The sequence below is a fragment of the Rhinolophus ferrumequinum genome, chromosome 15, assembly GCF_004115265.2.
Source record: "Rhinolophus ferrumequinum isolate MPI-CBG mRhiFer1 chromosome 15, mRhiFer1_v1.p, whole genome shotgun sequence".
Lineage (NCBI taxonomy): Eukaryota > Metazoa > Chordata > Mammalia > Chiroptera > Rhinolophidae > Rhinolophus > Rhinolophus ferrumequinum.
This window is the reverse complement of record NC_046298.1, coordinates 45481408-45496967: the sequence shown is the minus strand read 5'-3', so window position 1 is coordinate 45496967 and position 15560 is coordinate 45481408. Positions and strand designations below refer to the sequence as shown.

Sequence of the window (15560 nt, the reverse complement as noted above, 5' to 3'; positions counted from 1 at the left end):
CAGCAGGAAAGGGGAACCTGCTAGAACTTGGGTCTTCCCTGGATCTCTAAGCCAGAAGCTGGGCGTCTTCCCAGGACCAAGAAGTACAGAGGGCGTTCTGGGGCATGGCCACTGTCCACTTGAGGTCCTGCTACCACTGGTGCTTCCAGAGGCAACGGTGGGTGGGATCGGGCTGGTCTGCGGGCTCCCCAGGGTTGGGTGTTCCTGACGAGAGGACTTGGTGGGCTGAGGCACAAGTCCCCTGCCCCTCAATGCGGGGACGGGTGAGACAGGAAGCTGGGCTGGTGGCCCTAAGGTGGAGGAGGTGTCTCCCAGCTCCTCTGGCTCTGAGGACCAGGGCTAGTAGCCCCAACCCTTTTCCTCCCACAGCCTAGAGGGCAGGTTCTGCACCCCGTTTTCCCCAGGGGAACTTCGGGGGGTCCTAGTGGCAGGGAGTAACTTGGTTCTGGCCACACCCCCCTCGCCTCTGATCCTAACTACCTGGTCTGATGGGCACCGAGTGGCTTGTAGCACCCCCTCCGCACCTGGCTTTCCCACCAGTGTGCCCATGTGGGGTGTTTGCCGGGTGGTGCATGACCGGGAGGGTGGAGCCTCCCCTCCTGGGTAGAGGGGCTGAATGCAGGAGCCCGGGTACCGGCCTGGAGCTGTGCCTGGCCCACACCCAGTGCCCCGCGGAGTCTGCTGTTTGTATTGGATGTGCTGTAGGTTTAAGCGCTGTCCAGTAGGACAGCCACGTGTGGCTGATGGCTTGAAATGTGGCCATGCAAGTGGGACCTGAACTTGATATTTTATTTAACTTAACTGGCCACATGGCAGCCGGTAGTGTGCGCTGTATTAGGCGCAGCCCTGAGAAAATGGTACCGGTCACACCTGCTTTGCTGGTCCCGGGAGGTTAATTTCAGGGGTAGTGAGGTCCAATGAATTTGAGTCTTGGTTGTGCCAAATGAGATGGGAGCACAGAGAGGCCAGTCACTTGTCCAGAGCCACAGAGCCTCCCGATTATTACTGACCAGCCTTTGGGCCAGGCCTTCCTTGAATTCCCTCCACAAGATAGACCTGAAGCCCATCCGCCCTCCCCCCCCCCCCAGTGGAGAGGATTAAAACCGTCCCTGGTAGCTCTTTAGGGCATAGAGAGCCTCAGTAGTGCATGACCCACAGATGGGCTCGTGCAGGTGCAACTTTGTTGCATATCAGGTGCACACATTGCAAGTGCTTCACCTACACACCCAGGGCTCGCCCCACCCCGCAGGTCCTCACCACATGCTCCCATGCCTGTTGAGAAACATGCTAAATATAGATGCCCATGCACATCCCCCACGTGACAGGCACACGTGTGGACCTGCGTGGGAACCTCAGTGTAGACACTGCACGTCTTCAGTGCAGAAACACCAATGTCTACACTTGAACCACATAGACACACCCACACACACGTGTGCATACATCCACTTGCAGCTTCTGGGCCCAGGGTCCTCCCGTGTCCCCCACGCGCATAGGCACACAGTCACGGAAGCCAGTGCAGCAGGTGAGCAGACATGTTGGGATCCAGGGTCAACTGTGGGGGAAGGGTGCCCCGTTTCTCGTTTCACACCGGGTCTCCCCATGCCCGCAGGCAGCCGGGTCTCCAGGCCAGCAGGCCCAGCCCCACGCTGAGTGCCACCAGCAAGGCCACAGCCCCGGCCAGCAGGGGCACCATGGTGGCTGTGGGGACAACGTGGGGGTGAGTCTCAGGACTTTGGACCCCCCACACTCCCACTCCAACACTGAGGGCCTCACCTGTGGGTGGGGCAGGTTCATGGGAGCCATGGCAGGGGACCCCATGAACGGGAGGCCGGGCCTGGGCGGTCAGTTGGCGGAAGCGGCCTAGTGGGCAGGGGGCCGGGCACCCAGGGAGACGGAGGCTCAGGGGCAGGCCAGCGGAGTCGTTGCGGTAGAAGAGGGAGACGGTGACGTTCCTGTAGGGAGACAGGAGGCCGTGGCGCCCGGGCGGTCCCCTCGCCTCCCCTGACACTGACCTCAGAAGAGCAGCTGAAAGCCCCGGACCCCTTCCTACCAACCTCCTCATGCCGTCCCAGCACCTCTGCCCGCCGCCACGTCCTGCCTCTTGAGAGTTCTGTCCAGCCCGTTCCCGGCGCCCCCCTCCTCACCCTGCATCTTCCTCCGGGTCCCCAAGGCGCTTCCGGAACTCGAAGCCAAGGCAGGCAGCGTACGGTGGGGTGTGCCCGTCGTAGAGGCCCAGGGCCCCCTGGAGGGCCAGCAGAGTGCTGTCGTGCTGCAGGCGGATCCCGGGACTGAGACGGGCTCCTCTCCTGATGTCCTCCTCTCCCCTGAACTCTCGACTTGTGCATCCAGCTGCCTCCCACGTGTCCCCCAGACCCCCTAGAGCCCCCCTCCCAAATCGGCTCACCCGTATTATTACATCAGTTACAGATAATCATTTAACAAAGATTGGTCACATAGATGCAAAATATGGTTGGACAGCTCAATTAGCCTGCCCTTCTAGAAGAACTAAATTCTTTCTCTATGAACACCACCTCCCCCCTCCTTCCAGACTCAATGCCTCTCGTGCTATATGGTCCAAGAGTATGGTTTGGAGATGAGAGTTCCCAGGGCTGTGGGCTGAGGCTCCACTGAGACCACCGGCTGTTCCTCAGCCAGACCGCCATCCCTCATCCCTGTGCCCCGGAGCGCCCACAGCCTCCCTTCCCAAACACTCACAGCGGAATACATCACCATCTTGAGGGGCAGCCCCAGGCGCTGGACCCGAGAGAAGTTGGCAAGGATGGCATCCAGAAGGATCCCTGAGAGGGCAAGACAGGGTGCTGAGGACCCTAGAGAGGCCCCTCGGCCTCCCAGCCTCCCAACCCCGCACCTCACCCCCTGTCAGCTGGGCCTTCTCTGCTGCCCGGGGTGGGCCCACATGGGCCCCAATATCCAAAGCTGAAATCTGGGCTAGCGTCCGCAGGACATCCGGGGAGGCCCAGGATGGGAGGGGAAGACCATGGGCTCGCTGGAGAGAGGGAGAGAGGACAGAGTGACGGATGTCCTGAGCTTTTCATGCTCCCCTCCCCCCGCCCCTATCCCCCCGCCCGTGTCTGTGCTGTCCCCATTGCCTGCAGTCCTCTCTCTACTGCTCATCTGAACCCCTCATGGGCTGAGTCCCATCAGGAAGTTACGGTGTGCGCAGTAACAATTATTAACAATAGTAATGACCATCATTCCATAGTCCAGATGCCCTTAGGGCCAGAGGTGGTTCAGAATTCAGACGTTTTGGATTTTGGAAGGGTTGAATAGCTCCAAGACCATATACCTCCCTAACATCCCGTGGGGTCTGGGGCAGCCCCTACATCACACACATTGCTATTCCCACTGTGCAATTAAGAACATTCCCACAATGTGGGGGAAGCAAGAACTACGGAAAGCACCGTGCCATTTCAGGTTGGCTCTGGCTGCCCAAAGTTTGGTTTTGGGCGCTTTTCAGAGAACGGATCCTCGGGAAAGGAATTGCAAACACATAGCCCCAAACCCACATGCCAGGTGCTATTCTAAGTGCATCGCGTGAATGAACCCATTTCAGGCTTCACAGCAACCCCAGGTGGCGTTGCTATAGGTGTCACCAGCCCATTGTGCACATGGGAAATCAAGGTACCAAATGTTAAGTGACGCCTGAGGGAACACTGGTAGTGAGCAGCAAAGCTGAGATTTGAACCACTTGGCTGGGTGGGTGGGGCCTCACCTGGCACATCAGTGTGTCCAGAACTTTCCACGCCCTGCGGAGCGGCTCCCCGACCAGTGACAGCCCCGTGAAGTTCTCCAGTTGCATCAGGAAGTCCTGGATGCATGGGGGCGGGGTGAGTCTGAAAATCTCCAGGCCCCGCCCCGCCAGCCGGGTCCCAGCGGCCTGGTCTTCCCCGCCCTGCTCACCGTCCAGCCCTCCAGGGCTGTCTGGTATTCAGCCGCCTCGGTGGCCTCGCGCAGCAGTTCGTGGTATCGGGGACAACTGCGCGTGGGGAACCTCAGCAGCTGGGGGAAAATGAAGCTCAGAGAGGACAGCAGCGTGACGGGGGCCCGGGAGAGTCGGGGCTGTGGGGCCCTGTCTCTCCCAGATCTGGCTGCACAGCGTGGGGTTGGTGGCTCACCCGTCTGCACAGCTCTGCCCCCGGGAAGATCTTGCTGCTCTGAGCTGGCTCAGGCTCCCGGGAGCCACCCAGCCAGACCCAGCGCTGTCTGCAAGCCTCTGGCCCTCTCCTCGGGGCTTCTGCCTCTCTCCATCCCTCTCCCACTGGCCCGGACCGGCCCCCTGACCTTGTCCTCAGTGACAGGCACCGTGTGCACAGGGATGGGCCTCCAGGCGGCCTCAGGGCGCCCCGGGGCAGCCTCGGGGAACAGCCCTGCGAGGTTGGCCTGAGCACTCTCCAGCGTCCGGTCAAAGTCTGTGCTGCGAACGTACACCTGAGGTGGGGAGAGCACAGGTGAAGGGACCACAGTGACCAGAGGACCACAGTCGGGGTCAGAGGTCGGCTACAGTGGCAAACCAAAAGCTGTGGATTCATTTTGGGGGCGAAGGTCAGGGGTTGGGAGTTAAAACTCAGGGAAGGTTTGAGTGTCTGGCCTGTGTAGAAAGGTGGGATCAAGGATCAGAGGTCAATATCAGGAACAGTCGGGTTGGAGGTCAGATGCTGGGTATGCATGTAGAATTAAGGGGGTCAGTGGAGTGAATGAAAGTCAGAAAAGAAGATCAGAATGGCTGGAAGCTGGAGGCCAAGATTAGGCAGGCAGTTGGAAGACATGGGGTCAGAGTTCAGTACATGTCTATCAAGAATCAGAGGTCGGAGGTCAGGAAGAATGATCCTAATGGAGTGACGTCAGAAGACAGAGGAGGAGATAGGAAAGGAAAGTCAGACTTGATGAAGGGTAGAGGTCAAAGGTAGGAGGTCAGGAGGGCAAGTTGATTCAATGATGGTCAAAGACAAAATCAATCAAGTTTTGGTGTCAGAGGTCAAAGGTAAAGGTATTACTCAGGTTGAGATGCGGCCAGAGGTGGGCGTGGGGGTCAAAAACCAGAGGTAGAGGCCCAAAGAGAGTGTTAGAGTCAGTGGAGGTCAGAGGTTGAAGGTCAGGAGGCTGGGTGAAGGTCAAGCTGGTAGTACCTCCTCCCGCCGGTACGTGGGGCTCAGAAAGGCCTCATAGCGACTCCTCAGGAAGCGGCCCAACTCCAGCTGCTGGAGAACCCCCTCCTGGGGACAGAGCAGGCTCAGTAGACCCCTCCCCACTGTGCCCCACCCCTTGCACCCACCCCCAGCTTCTCACCGAGGTCAACTGGCCCAGGCCACGTGGCCACAGGGTGGAAACAGCCTCCTTGTGCGGGTCCTTGGGGTAGGAGGCCAGCGGGGCCCGGTCACCATGGCGGAACACCTGGGGAGGGGACTGGGTCAGAGCTGGCCTGGGGAGATGAGAAGCCAGGCTGGGGTGGGGACACCTCACCACAGCCACGAACACCAGGGGTCCTTCTTCCATCAGGGCCTGGGGCAGGAACATCAGCAGGAACAGGAGAGATCCGGCAGCGGGGTGGCCCTGGAAGCCTGACCCAGCCATGTCCACACAGCCAGACGCTGAGCTCATCCTGCTGTCTGTGCCACAACTCACCTGATCATTTCCTCCCCCCAGCACCCCCAGAAGAGCAGGTCCCAGCATGCCTCCCCGGGAGCTCTCTCCCCGGACTGCCATCTTCGGATTAACCTGTGGGCTAACCCATTTAATCTTTACCACAACCCCAGGAGGGGTTGGTGCAGCTATCACCATCTCCATTGGTGCAGATGGGGAAACTGAGGCACAGAAAGCTTGAGTAATTTAACTGAGGGAAAACAGCTAGTGAGTGGTGGGCAAAACTGGGATTTGAACCCAACGGCCATTAACCTGGGCACAGAGGCAGAAAGAGAAACCACCACCCCACCTCACATTCTAGACTCACACATTCTCTGCTCCCTCCCTCACCCCAGTCTGTTCTTCCTTTTCTCACCCTTTAAAGGTTGGGGCTCTTTGAGGCTTTCTTAGGATTCTTGATTTCACTTTCTCCGGCGCCACCCACTGCTGGCCAAAGCCAGCATGGACAAGTGGCTAAACACACAGATCCTGGAGTTGGACAGGCTGGGTTCAAACCCTAACTTCACCATTTACAAGCTGTGTGGCTTTGGGAAGTTGCCTCTCCTCTCTGTGCTTCCTTTCCTCATTCATAAAATGGGAACAAGCACAATCTATTGCCTTGAGACGGGAACGTTCTAATACACACAGCACTTAGAACAGGGTTTTGAGGAGTAACTGCTAAATGGTGGTCGTTTATTGCTGTCTAACAAATTACCCTAAAACTTAGTGGCTTAAGACAGTAGCCGTTTAATCTCTCTCACAGTTCTTGTGGGTCAGGGATTGGAAAGTGGCTTAGCTGGGTGATTCTGGCTCAGGGTGTCTCATGAGGTTGCAGTCAAGCTGTCAGCCGGGACACCAGGAGGTGAGACTCCCTAGGGTATCTTGGAGGCTAGCTCCTGGATAACGTTCTTTAAATAAATAAAGATGCCTCTTCAGCCTGCTTCCTGTGCCCCCCCCAAATCCATAGGTTGAAATCCTAACCCCCCATGAGGTGATGGTATTAGAAGGGGGGGCCTTTGGGACGTGATTAGGTCACGAGGTGGGGCCCTCATGAATGGCATCAGTGCCCTTATAAAAGGGATCCCAGAGAGCCCCCGCCCCACTTCCGCGACGTGAGGACACAGGGAGAAGTTGGCCACCTATGAACCAGGAAGTGGGCTCTCATCACACATCTAATTGGCCAGAGCCTTGATCTTGGTCTTCCAGCCTCCAGAACTGTGAAAACACATTTCTGTTGTTTAGAAACCCTGAGTCTAGTATTCTGTTATAGCAGCTTTAATGGACTAAGACACAACCCGTCTCAAGATCCTTCACATAATCACCTCTGCAAAGGCCCTCTAGCCATGTGTTCACAGCTTCTGGGGAACAGGATGTGGGCCTCACAGGGGCCATTATTCAGCCCACCACACAGGTAAATACGGGAAACAGCCTGGTTGTGCCCCGCGCCTGCCCGCCCCTCTGACCCACTTCCTGCCCTTCCCTGTCCTGCTCTGCGCCCTCAAGGTGGGCCTCTGTCTTCAGCTCTATCCTGGCCCCTGCCCTCTGGATTCCAGTTGGGGTCAGTCATTAAGGGGAGCAGGAGCTCTGAGGGCATGTGGTGCTGGCTCCTCCTGTAGTTCCCATCGCGGGCCCCCTGTCTCTAGGGGCTCAGGTGACATGGGTCTCTCTCCTGCCCCTCAACCCCTGGCATTGTGTATTAGTTGGTGAGGGCTGCCACATGAAATGACCACAAACTAGGTGGCTTAGACACCACAAATGTATTCTCTCACAATTCTGGAGATCAGAAGTCCAAAAGTCCAAAATCAAGGTGTCGGCAGGGATGGTTTCTTCTGAGGGCTGTCAGGAAGGACGTGTCCCAGGCCTCTCCCCTCGTGTATGGCGTTGCTGGCAATCCTTGGTGTTCTTTGACCTGCGGACCCTTAGCTCTCTGCCTCCGTCGTCCTGTGGTATTCTGTGGGGGTGGCTGTCTCTGGGTCTCTTCGTATAAGGGCACCGGTTACAACTTCATCTTAACTTCATTGCATCTATAAAGACCCTATTTCCAAATAAAGTCACATTCACAGGTCCTAGGGGTGTGGACTTGAACGAGCCTTTTGGGGGACACAATTCACCCCCACAGGGTGGTAGCAGGTCCCTGCTTTTGCTAAGCTGGTGTTCTGTCCCCTCCTGCCATCTCTGAACATGGTCCCTGCATGAAATTCTCTCCAGTTAAACCCTTTGGAGTTGTGCCTCCTGCTTTCTGCTGCAACAATGAGACGTGGCATTCTTCCAGATTTTTCAATGCACTTTTTTTCATATACGTACTTTTTACCAAAATGAGATCATACTGGACGTGCAATGTTGTAGCCTGTGTTTCTCAGTTCACGTCCTCCTTTTCGTGTCAATAAATTTGCATCTCATCAAATACTCACTTTCCTTTCAAATGTCCCCAATCCCCACCACCACCCCCTCAAAAAAAATCACTTACAGCAGCTTTGTCCAAAGCAAAACCCAATTCAGGATTACCCACCCCATCTGGTCATATGTCTCCTACGATTTTTTTTTTCTGTTGATATTTTTACTGAGATTTAAAAGGTTTCCCCAAATGTTTTCTCTAGTCAGATAAGGGAGCCAAAGGCTATGATAGCAGCTTGTCTGGATTAAAAGGTTGGTTGTTTGCACTCTTGTTAATTTTTTTAAATGTAGAAAATCCACTAGCTTTGTTTCGTTTTGTGATGTGGTCTTGTTGGAGAGCCCATGCCAGTTGCCCTGTAGAATGTCTTCCCTTCTGGAATTTTCTGGTTGGTGTCCTGACGTATCATTTTATAGCTGATTCTTATAATTCCCAGTAGTTATGTTGTATAAAGTCACCAGGGATGCTGAATTATCACTGCTTCCAGGGGAAATACATATATATCTCCGTGGGTAATGATGATTGCTTGCCCTGTTTATCGTCTGTATTTCTGGAAGTTAGTTCTAAAGGCATGATGGACAAAAAAAAAAAAAAAGAGAGTTGTGTATCCACAAAAGTAGCAGGTGGGCTGGTGGAGTAAAAATCAGGGGCAGTCGGTGCGTCTGGGCCCGTCACCGTCTGGGTGTCCCAGAGGTGGGGAAGCTGCTGCCACCGCCGTGATTTCTACCATTATAATTGCCACTCTCATCCCCAAACCTGGTGACCAGGCTCTGGAATGTCCAGTTAACCGCTGCTGTTTCTCTTGGCCTTGTGTTTGGCAGACACTGCCAGAGGAAATCGTGCCTGGGCCACCTCACTTACTCTCCCGGCTTCCAGCTCCTCCTGCTCCCGTATACTTCTGGCCACCAGAGCTGACCCTGTCCCTCCCATGGCTTCTCTACAGGGGAACAAACGCCTCAGTATTGTGTTGGGGGTCTGGCTCTTTGATCTCAAATGTCCAGATCCTAAGTTTAAATACTGCATGGGACATTCTGCACCCAAATCCCCCTGTTCCCCAAGCCTCTGCCCCAGTGTCCCCTCTGCCCAGAATGCCCTTCTCCATCACCATGGCCACCATTCTGGTCTCCCAGACAACTCTCTCTCAGGTTCCAGTGGCTGAATGGCCCTCTCAGAGGACCAAGAAAAGGAAAGGGAGATCGAGCAACTGTGCAGCCGAGGCCCCATGGCAATGAACTTTCAAGAAGTGAGGAGGGCTCTGGTGAGGAAAGGGAGGTTTGGGGGGGAGGGGTTGGGTCCTGACCTCTGACTCCCTTCCCCCAGAACGTAACATTGGCCATAGCCATGTTCACCATCCTCGCCTCTATCTACTTCTTCAACAAGGTAAGCGGGAAGAGCGTGGAGGTGGCGGGCTGGATCTCTGTCTCTTTGATTCCCATTTTGTTATCTTGACTTCTCTTTCTGTCCCATGTATCTTTGTATTGCTGTCTCTCTTCCTCTCCTAGGCTCAGCAATGAGAAGACACAGGACAGCCTAATCCAAGAGGCCTTTCCTCTGCCCCAACCATGACTCTGGCCTGAGACCAAATAAATGTGACAGAATCAGCACATCTTGCTCCATATCACCACCCTGGCCACTTTGTTTGAGGTTCAGGTCTCTGGGTCAGAGGGAGGAGGGCCTGGACTCCTGGGTCTGAGGGAGGAGGGGGCCGGGGGCCTGGACTCCAGGGTCTGAGGGAGGAGGGGCTGGGGTCCAGACTCCCAGGTTTCAAGTGAGAGGCACAGAATCTGAGCTGAGTTTTGAGGGATGAGTAGGAGTCTGTCAGGAGTATTTAGAGAGGTGAAAAGGTATTCCAACTTTGGATGCAAGGGCACAGAGGAGAGAAAGAGCAGGGCTGATCCACCACCTGGTGCCAAAACAAACTGCTGTATACATCAGATTTATTCCTTCTCTCTGAGCCCTGCTTTTATCAGACAAAGATAAAAAGTTTTGTCCAATGGACCCCAGAAAACCACAGCAAGGATGGCCTGGGATCAAAAACAAGAATCGAATTTGCAAGTTGAAAAGGGTCTGTAGTTATCATATTTTTTCACTGTATTGTATCAACACATCTTTTTCTTTTCTTAGCAAACTCCTATTCTACCATCAACACCCACTGTCAATGCCCCTTCCATAGGTGTCCACAGCCCTAGACAGAGAATCTGTTACCAGCTCCTCGCTAACCTCCTCCCCACTCCCTGACTCCATCCCCCACAGGTGGAATGTCATGGGTGACACCCTAGCCTTTGGCTGAGCTTCAGCCACTTTCTCATCTGATGAGAAATAATTTCATTTCAGCCCAAGATCTGAGAAGGCAGTTTCTGAATAGGGTGACTAAACATCTTGGGTTTCCCGGGAAAGGCCTAGAAAATTCTAATCAGGAACGGAATCATAATCTCACTATCATTTTGGCTCAGGGATTATAAAAACTTTGGGCCAGTTGTGGCATAATTGGTAATCGCGCCCTCTTTAATTCTCAAGCGTTCTGATTTGAAGGATAGTCTTACTTTTAAGAGTCCTTGGTTGCAATACTCCAAAAAAACCACACCGGGACGGTGTTGGACTATTTTCCCAGCCAGAAGATAACCAGCTCAAGGAGGGAAGTGGATTTCCGAAAAACCATAATTTTTTTTGAGACCAGGCGAAGGAAGGAGTCTTCGCTGCTTTTTCCTGCCTCCCTGCCTGGGCTTCCTGTCTCTTTGGACCCTCGCCTCACCCCCTATCTCTCTCCTCCAGCTCGTACAAGGGTCTTTCTAAATCCAAAATTGACCCTCTCCCTCCCTACTCGCAGACCTCCCGTTGCTCTCCAGCCGCCTTTGATAAGTGTCCCAGCCCCTCAGCCTGGCATTAGAGGCTGTGTGGCCTGGCTCCCTCCAGTCTTTCTTTTTTTAAAAAAATTTCCTCCACCTCCTATGCGCCCCCACCCCAGAATATTCTTAACCAATATGACTCAGAGATGGTAAAAAAAAAAAAAAAAAAAAAGAAGAAGAAGGAGAAGCAGCAGCCATGCCCCAGTACCTTTTCACATGCTGTGCCCTCTGCCTGGAGTGCCCTTCCCCATCTCTGTTTTGTGTCAGCCCTTCTGGAAGGCTTCCTGGAAATCCCTCCCTATCAGAGGGAGTTGACCTGCCTTCTGCCCTCCCCTCCCACCCCCCACTACTCTCCCCTTCCATTCTTGGCAGCTGTAACTGGGATCTTGAAGGTGGGGGGGTGCATCCAGGGTAGGATCTGACTACTGCTAGACCCCCAGCGTGGGTCTTGGCTGTCGATGCTTGTAAAACAAGCAATTTATTGACAAAGAGGTTGGTCTTTGTATCTCGCAGGGTTTTCAACCACTTAGTGCCGGGTTTTTCAGTCCTCTGGGAGCAATCAGGGTTGCATTTTCACAACCACAGGCAATTGGAGATGGATGGGACTCAGCCCAGTGGCACCGCACGTGGGTTTCCCTGGGGAGCTTTTGAAACTCCCAAGCCCAACTCCACCATGGCCCACTTAAACCACAACGCTTGGGGATAGGGCCTGGGCACTGATTGGATTTTAAAAGCTCCCCCGGCTATTAGAATGTACAGACGGGGTCAAGAGGCATCACTAATTAGTTTTCCAAAGACGGAAAGAGATAGATTTTCCCCCTGGAACTCAGTGCATTTCTGAGGTAGCCTTGTGGGCACAACCGTAAGACTCCACGTGGAGCAAAAATTAAACTTTAGTTTGGAAACCGTTGGGAGTTTGAACTCGGAAGACTGGCAAGCAACGTGGTCCCCAGGGCAGAGACACTGGAGGGACGGTTAGCAACCCCCTCCATCGTGAGTCTCCCCACCACCATCACCGCCACCACCATGGGTATTTCAAATGCAGCAAGTGAAGAATGATAGCTAAGGCCCTAAGGACCCAGGAAATCTGGTAACGCAGTGCTGTCCTGCGTTGCCCGTTCCACCTGGGGGACCAAGGTGCCCGCTGTGTGTATGACACATTCCCGGTTTTAGCCCTGAAAGCCCCATGTCCCGGGAATTGCTCAGTCACAGGAATACCGAGCTGGTAAGTCATCCTAGTTCCAAGTCCCTATCCTGTGTCTTAGTCCTGTCTTTAGATCCAGGCCCACGTCTCCCTGTCGGTCTCCGCCTGTCTGTCCCCGTCCGACCGTCTCTCTCCCCACTCATTCCCTTCTCCTTCAGTCTGACGCCAGTTCTATTTCCATCTCTCCCTAGAGCTCTCCGTGTTCCTGTCTCTCACTGGGTCTTCGTCTCCATATCTGTTTCTGTTTCGTCTCCCACTTGGGCCCTTCCAGCAGCCTGACCTGTCTCTCTCCTCCTGTCCCTGCCTTGGGCCCCCGTCTGCCGCTGTGTCTATGCCGTCCCATCGTGTCAGGATTGCTCCCGTTTCTCCCTCTGAGCATCTCTTCTTGCACTGGCCTGCTTTCTCTGTGGGTCCCTGTCCCCCTCTCTCTGGGTCTCTGTCTTTCTTTCTTTCTTTCTGGGTCTCTGGCCCCCTCTACATCTCTCTCTGTGACCCCCATTCTGCTCACCGTCTCTCACTGCATCTCAGTGTATCACATTCTGGAGGTTGAGGAGATCGCAAGCCCCACCCCCTCCCTTTCCGCTGCCCCACACTGTCCCCAAGTCCCTAAGAATTTCCCTTCAGGTCCTTGAAGGAAGGCTGGGCCTCCATCCCCAGTGCCCAACCCCACCTGTGTCCTCCTCACACCCTCCCCCTGGGCAGGGCCAGAGGGCCTGGCATAACTGCCTCCTGAAGGCCTGGTCCCCGCATGCGTAGAGCAGAGGGTTGAGGCAGCCACTGGCCCCCACCAGGGTGAGCCCCAGGGGTCTGAGCAGCACCCAAACCTCCTCCATGTCCAGCCTGGCCTCCCACATTTCCACCAGCCTCAGCAGAAGTAGCAGGTGGAAGGGGAACCAGCAGAGAAACAACATGGTCCCCGAAGCCCAGGGCATCCCCAGCAGCGGGGGCCTCCCCGTGAGCCTTGCCAGATGCAGCTTGGCCTTCAGGAGGCTGTGAAAGGCACTCAGCACCCCCAAAGGCACCCCAAAGCCAAACACCAGCTGATTCAGCGTGGGATTGGAGGAGCAGTGGTGTTGTTCCCCAGCGGGCGTCCTATTATAAGGCTGGGCTTGGTTCACCAGGGCTCGCAGTGTTGGCGTGCCCAGGACCAGCACCAGGAGCCAGAACCCGCCGGCCCAGAAAACCACCCTTCTGGCTGCGCGGTGGTTCAGCGCCCAGGCTGGCCAGAGCACGGAGGCGCAGTGGTCAGCGGCTGTGCGGGTCAGCAGGCGGCCACTGGCGTAGAAGGTCAGGAAAGCCAGGCCAGGGTCCAGGGGACAGGAGGTGCCACCCAGCGGCCAGCTGGAGCGTGTCCAGATGAGGGTCAATGGCAGGAGGACAGTGAAGGCGACATCGGTTGCAGCCTGGTAGCCGAACCAGGCGGCTGACAGTGGGGAAGGCACGAGGGGCCCTGCTGCTCGGATCACCAGGCTGTGGCTGACCACGTCCAGCAGGTAGGAGGCAAGGGTAGCCAGAGAGTAGAAGAAAAAGAGGACAGCCTCCGGTGGGCACGGGGCTCCGGGGGCTGCTGGCCGCTGAGTCTCTGAAGGGTCCTCCATGGGCTGCACGGTGCTGTCAGGACCCACAGGTGTCCATGTTAGCACGTTCCACACCCGTCTCCCCAAAGTTCCCCACGTCCCCCATCTCAAGGACGGCCTTACCGTCCACCCAGACCTGGGACGCTGTCCTCTCCCCCTTTCCTCCCCTAAACACTCACAGCCAATCTCACTCTGATTCTCTCCACACTGTCCCCTCTGCTCTGTCACCAGTGCGCTGGCCCAGCTCAGGCCTCCATCTCACCTGTGGACTCACCCCAGCCTCCTCCCTGACCTCCCAGCCTCCAGTCTCCCCCTCCAGTCCAGCCGCCACGTGGATCCAGAGCTTCCCTGCCCCTCCCCTGCTCACAGGCCTCCCATGGCTCCCCAGTGCCTCTGCAGAAAGTCCTAGCCCTTCAATTCAGTCCGGGGTGAAACCCTGGGTGGTCTGGCTCCGACCCCATCATCCCCTGCAGCCCTTCTCCTGTCCTCATTGCATCAAATCTGCCCACTGCACGGAACCAGTGCTCCTCCAATCTCATGCCCTTCGCTCCTGCTGTCCTTCTCCATCCCCTCAGGAAACCTGAATCCTTCAAGATTCAGGACCCTTGCTGTGCCCAGCCCTACAAGGTGGCTGCTCTTAACAGCACCGCCTTCCAGGTGGGGAAACAGGCCAGGAGCAGACTCACTTGCTCAAAATGAAAGCAGACAAAGCAAAGACCGATTTCAGATTTGAACTCACGTCTGTGCGACCTCAGAAGCCTGGATGTTAAGTCGGGAGATCGGCAGGTCCTGCTCTGTTCGTGGGCCTCAGTTTACCCACTCTGTTCCCTCGTCCTGAACTCTCCAGCAGGTGCGGAGAAGTGTCTTCCAGGACGTTTGAGCAGGAGCTGGTGGCTGGGTCTCCCTGTGAGGACTCAGGATGGGGAGGAGCAGGGCAGCTCACAAGCAGACAGAAGAAGAAGTGGGAGCCAGGGCCTGGCTGGAAATCAGAGGGGTCGCCATGCAGGGTCTGAGCATGGGCCTCAGTTTCCCCACTTGTGAACTGATGGATTTGCTCATTCACCTGGGCACTGTCTTCCCATCTCCCCAGGATAAGGTGTGAGCCCCTCAGCCTGGCATTTGCAGCCCTGTCTGTCGTGGCCCCACCCACAGCACCATCCTCACAGCTTACCACTTCCCTTCCCTCTGCTCTGGAGTTCCTTGAATAGGCACACATACACACACCCATTTGTCCTTGCTTTGCTTTACCCCACCGCTTTCGCCAGCCCCCTCATCACTCGCATTCCCCTTAACCTTCCTGTTTTCCTCTCTACAGCACGGACGATCGTGTATTATTTTTACTTTTTGTATTGTTTAATTGTCTGTCTGCACCCCTCCCTCCAATGCTCTAACACAGAAATTCCATAAGAGTAGAAATTTTCATCCTAAAGCAGTCCCTGGCACATAGCAGGTGCTCAGTAAACACTGTTGAATAAATGGATACACGGATGTGAGTAAGGATCCCCCTGCCCATTGTGGCAGGCAGAGTAATGGCCCCAAAGACGGCTACGTCTTAATCCCTGGAATCTGTGAGTATGTTACATTTCATGGCAAAGGAGGGTTAAGGGTGCAGATGGAAGCTAAGGATGCTAAGCAGATGGCCCTGAAATAGGGAGAGGACCCTGGATTATCCAGGTGAGCCCAAGGTAGTCACCAGTGTCCTTCTAAGTAGAAGAGGGAGACAGAGAGAGACTTGACGACAGTACCCTGCTGGCTTTGAAGGTGGAGGAAGGGGCTGTAAACCATGAAGTGGGGGGAAAAAGGAAAGGAAATGGATTTTCTAGAGCTCATGACTCATTTAGGACCGCTGACTCCCAGAATCATGAGATAAATTTGTGTTGTTTTAAGCCACCAAATTTGTG

General features: G+C 55.2%; 2 protein-coding genes across 2 annotated transcripts; both read right to left on the bottom strand.

Annotated features, from left to right (window-relative positions):
- Window positions 1-634: 634 nt before the first annotated feature.
- On the bottom strand, window positions 635-5592 carry ACP4 (acid phosphatase 4). Its single transcript, XM_033129605.1, has 11 exons — window positions 5482-5592; window positions 5308-5412; window positions 5148-5234; window positions 4303-4449; window positions 3922-4020; window positions 3734-3829; window positions 2875-3007; window positions 2716-2798; window positions 2145-2269; window positions 1774-1952; window positions 635-1698 (listed from the first exon to the last, which is right to left on the bottom strand). The coding sequence occupies exons 1-11, from the start codon at window positions 5590-5592 to the stop codon at window positions 1583-1585; spliced, it is 1281 nt and encodes a 426-aa protein (XP_032985496.1). The 3' UTR covers window positions 635-1582.
- Window positions 5593-12702: 7110 nt separating this feature from the next.
- On the bottom strand, window positions 12703-13680 carry LOC117035402 (formyl peptide receptor 2-like). The gene has a single exon (XM_033129278.1). It carries the CDS (start codon window positions 13678-13680, stop codon window positions 12703-12705), a length of 978 nt encoding a protein of 325 aa, XP_032985169.1.
- Between the last annotated feature and the right edge of the window lie 1880 nt (window positions 13681-15560).

What these genes read in the sequence shown, in the direction of transcription:
- ACP4 (XM_033129605.1), bottom strand. Translation starts at nt 5,592, where the DNA reads ATGGCTGGGTCAGGCTTCCAGGGCCACCCCGCTGCCGGATCTCTCCTG. An exon ending in TGGACACACTGATGTGCCAG is followed by an intron (nt 3,008 to 3,733) that starts GTGAGGCCCCAC and finishes CCCTCTCTCCAG; the next exon opens with CGAGCCCATGGTCTTCCCCT. An exon ending in AGATGGTGATGTATTCCGCT is followed by an intron (nt 2,270 to 2,715) that starts GTGAGTGTTTGG and finishes ATCCGCCTGCAG; the next exon opens with CACGACAGCACTCTGCTGGC.
- LOC117035402 (XM_033129278.1), bottom strand. Translation starts at nt 13,680, where the DNA reads ATGGAGGACCCTTCAGAGACTCAGCGGCCAGCAGCCCCCGGAGCCCCG.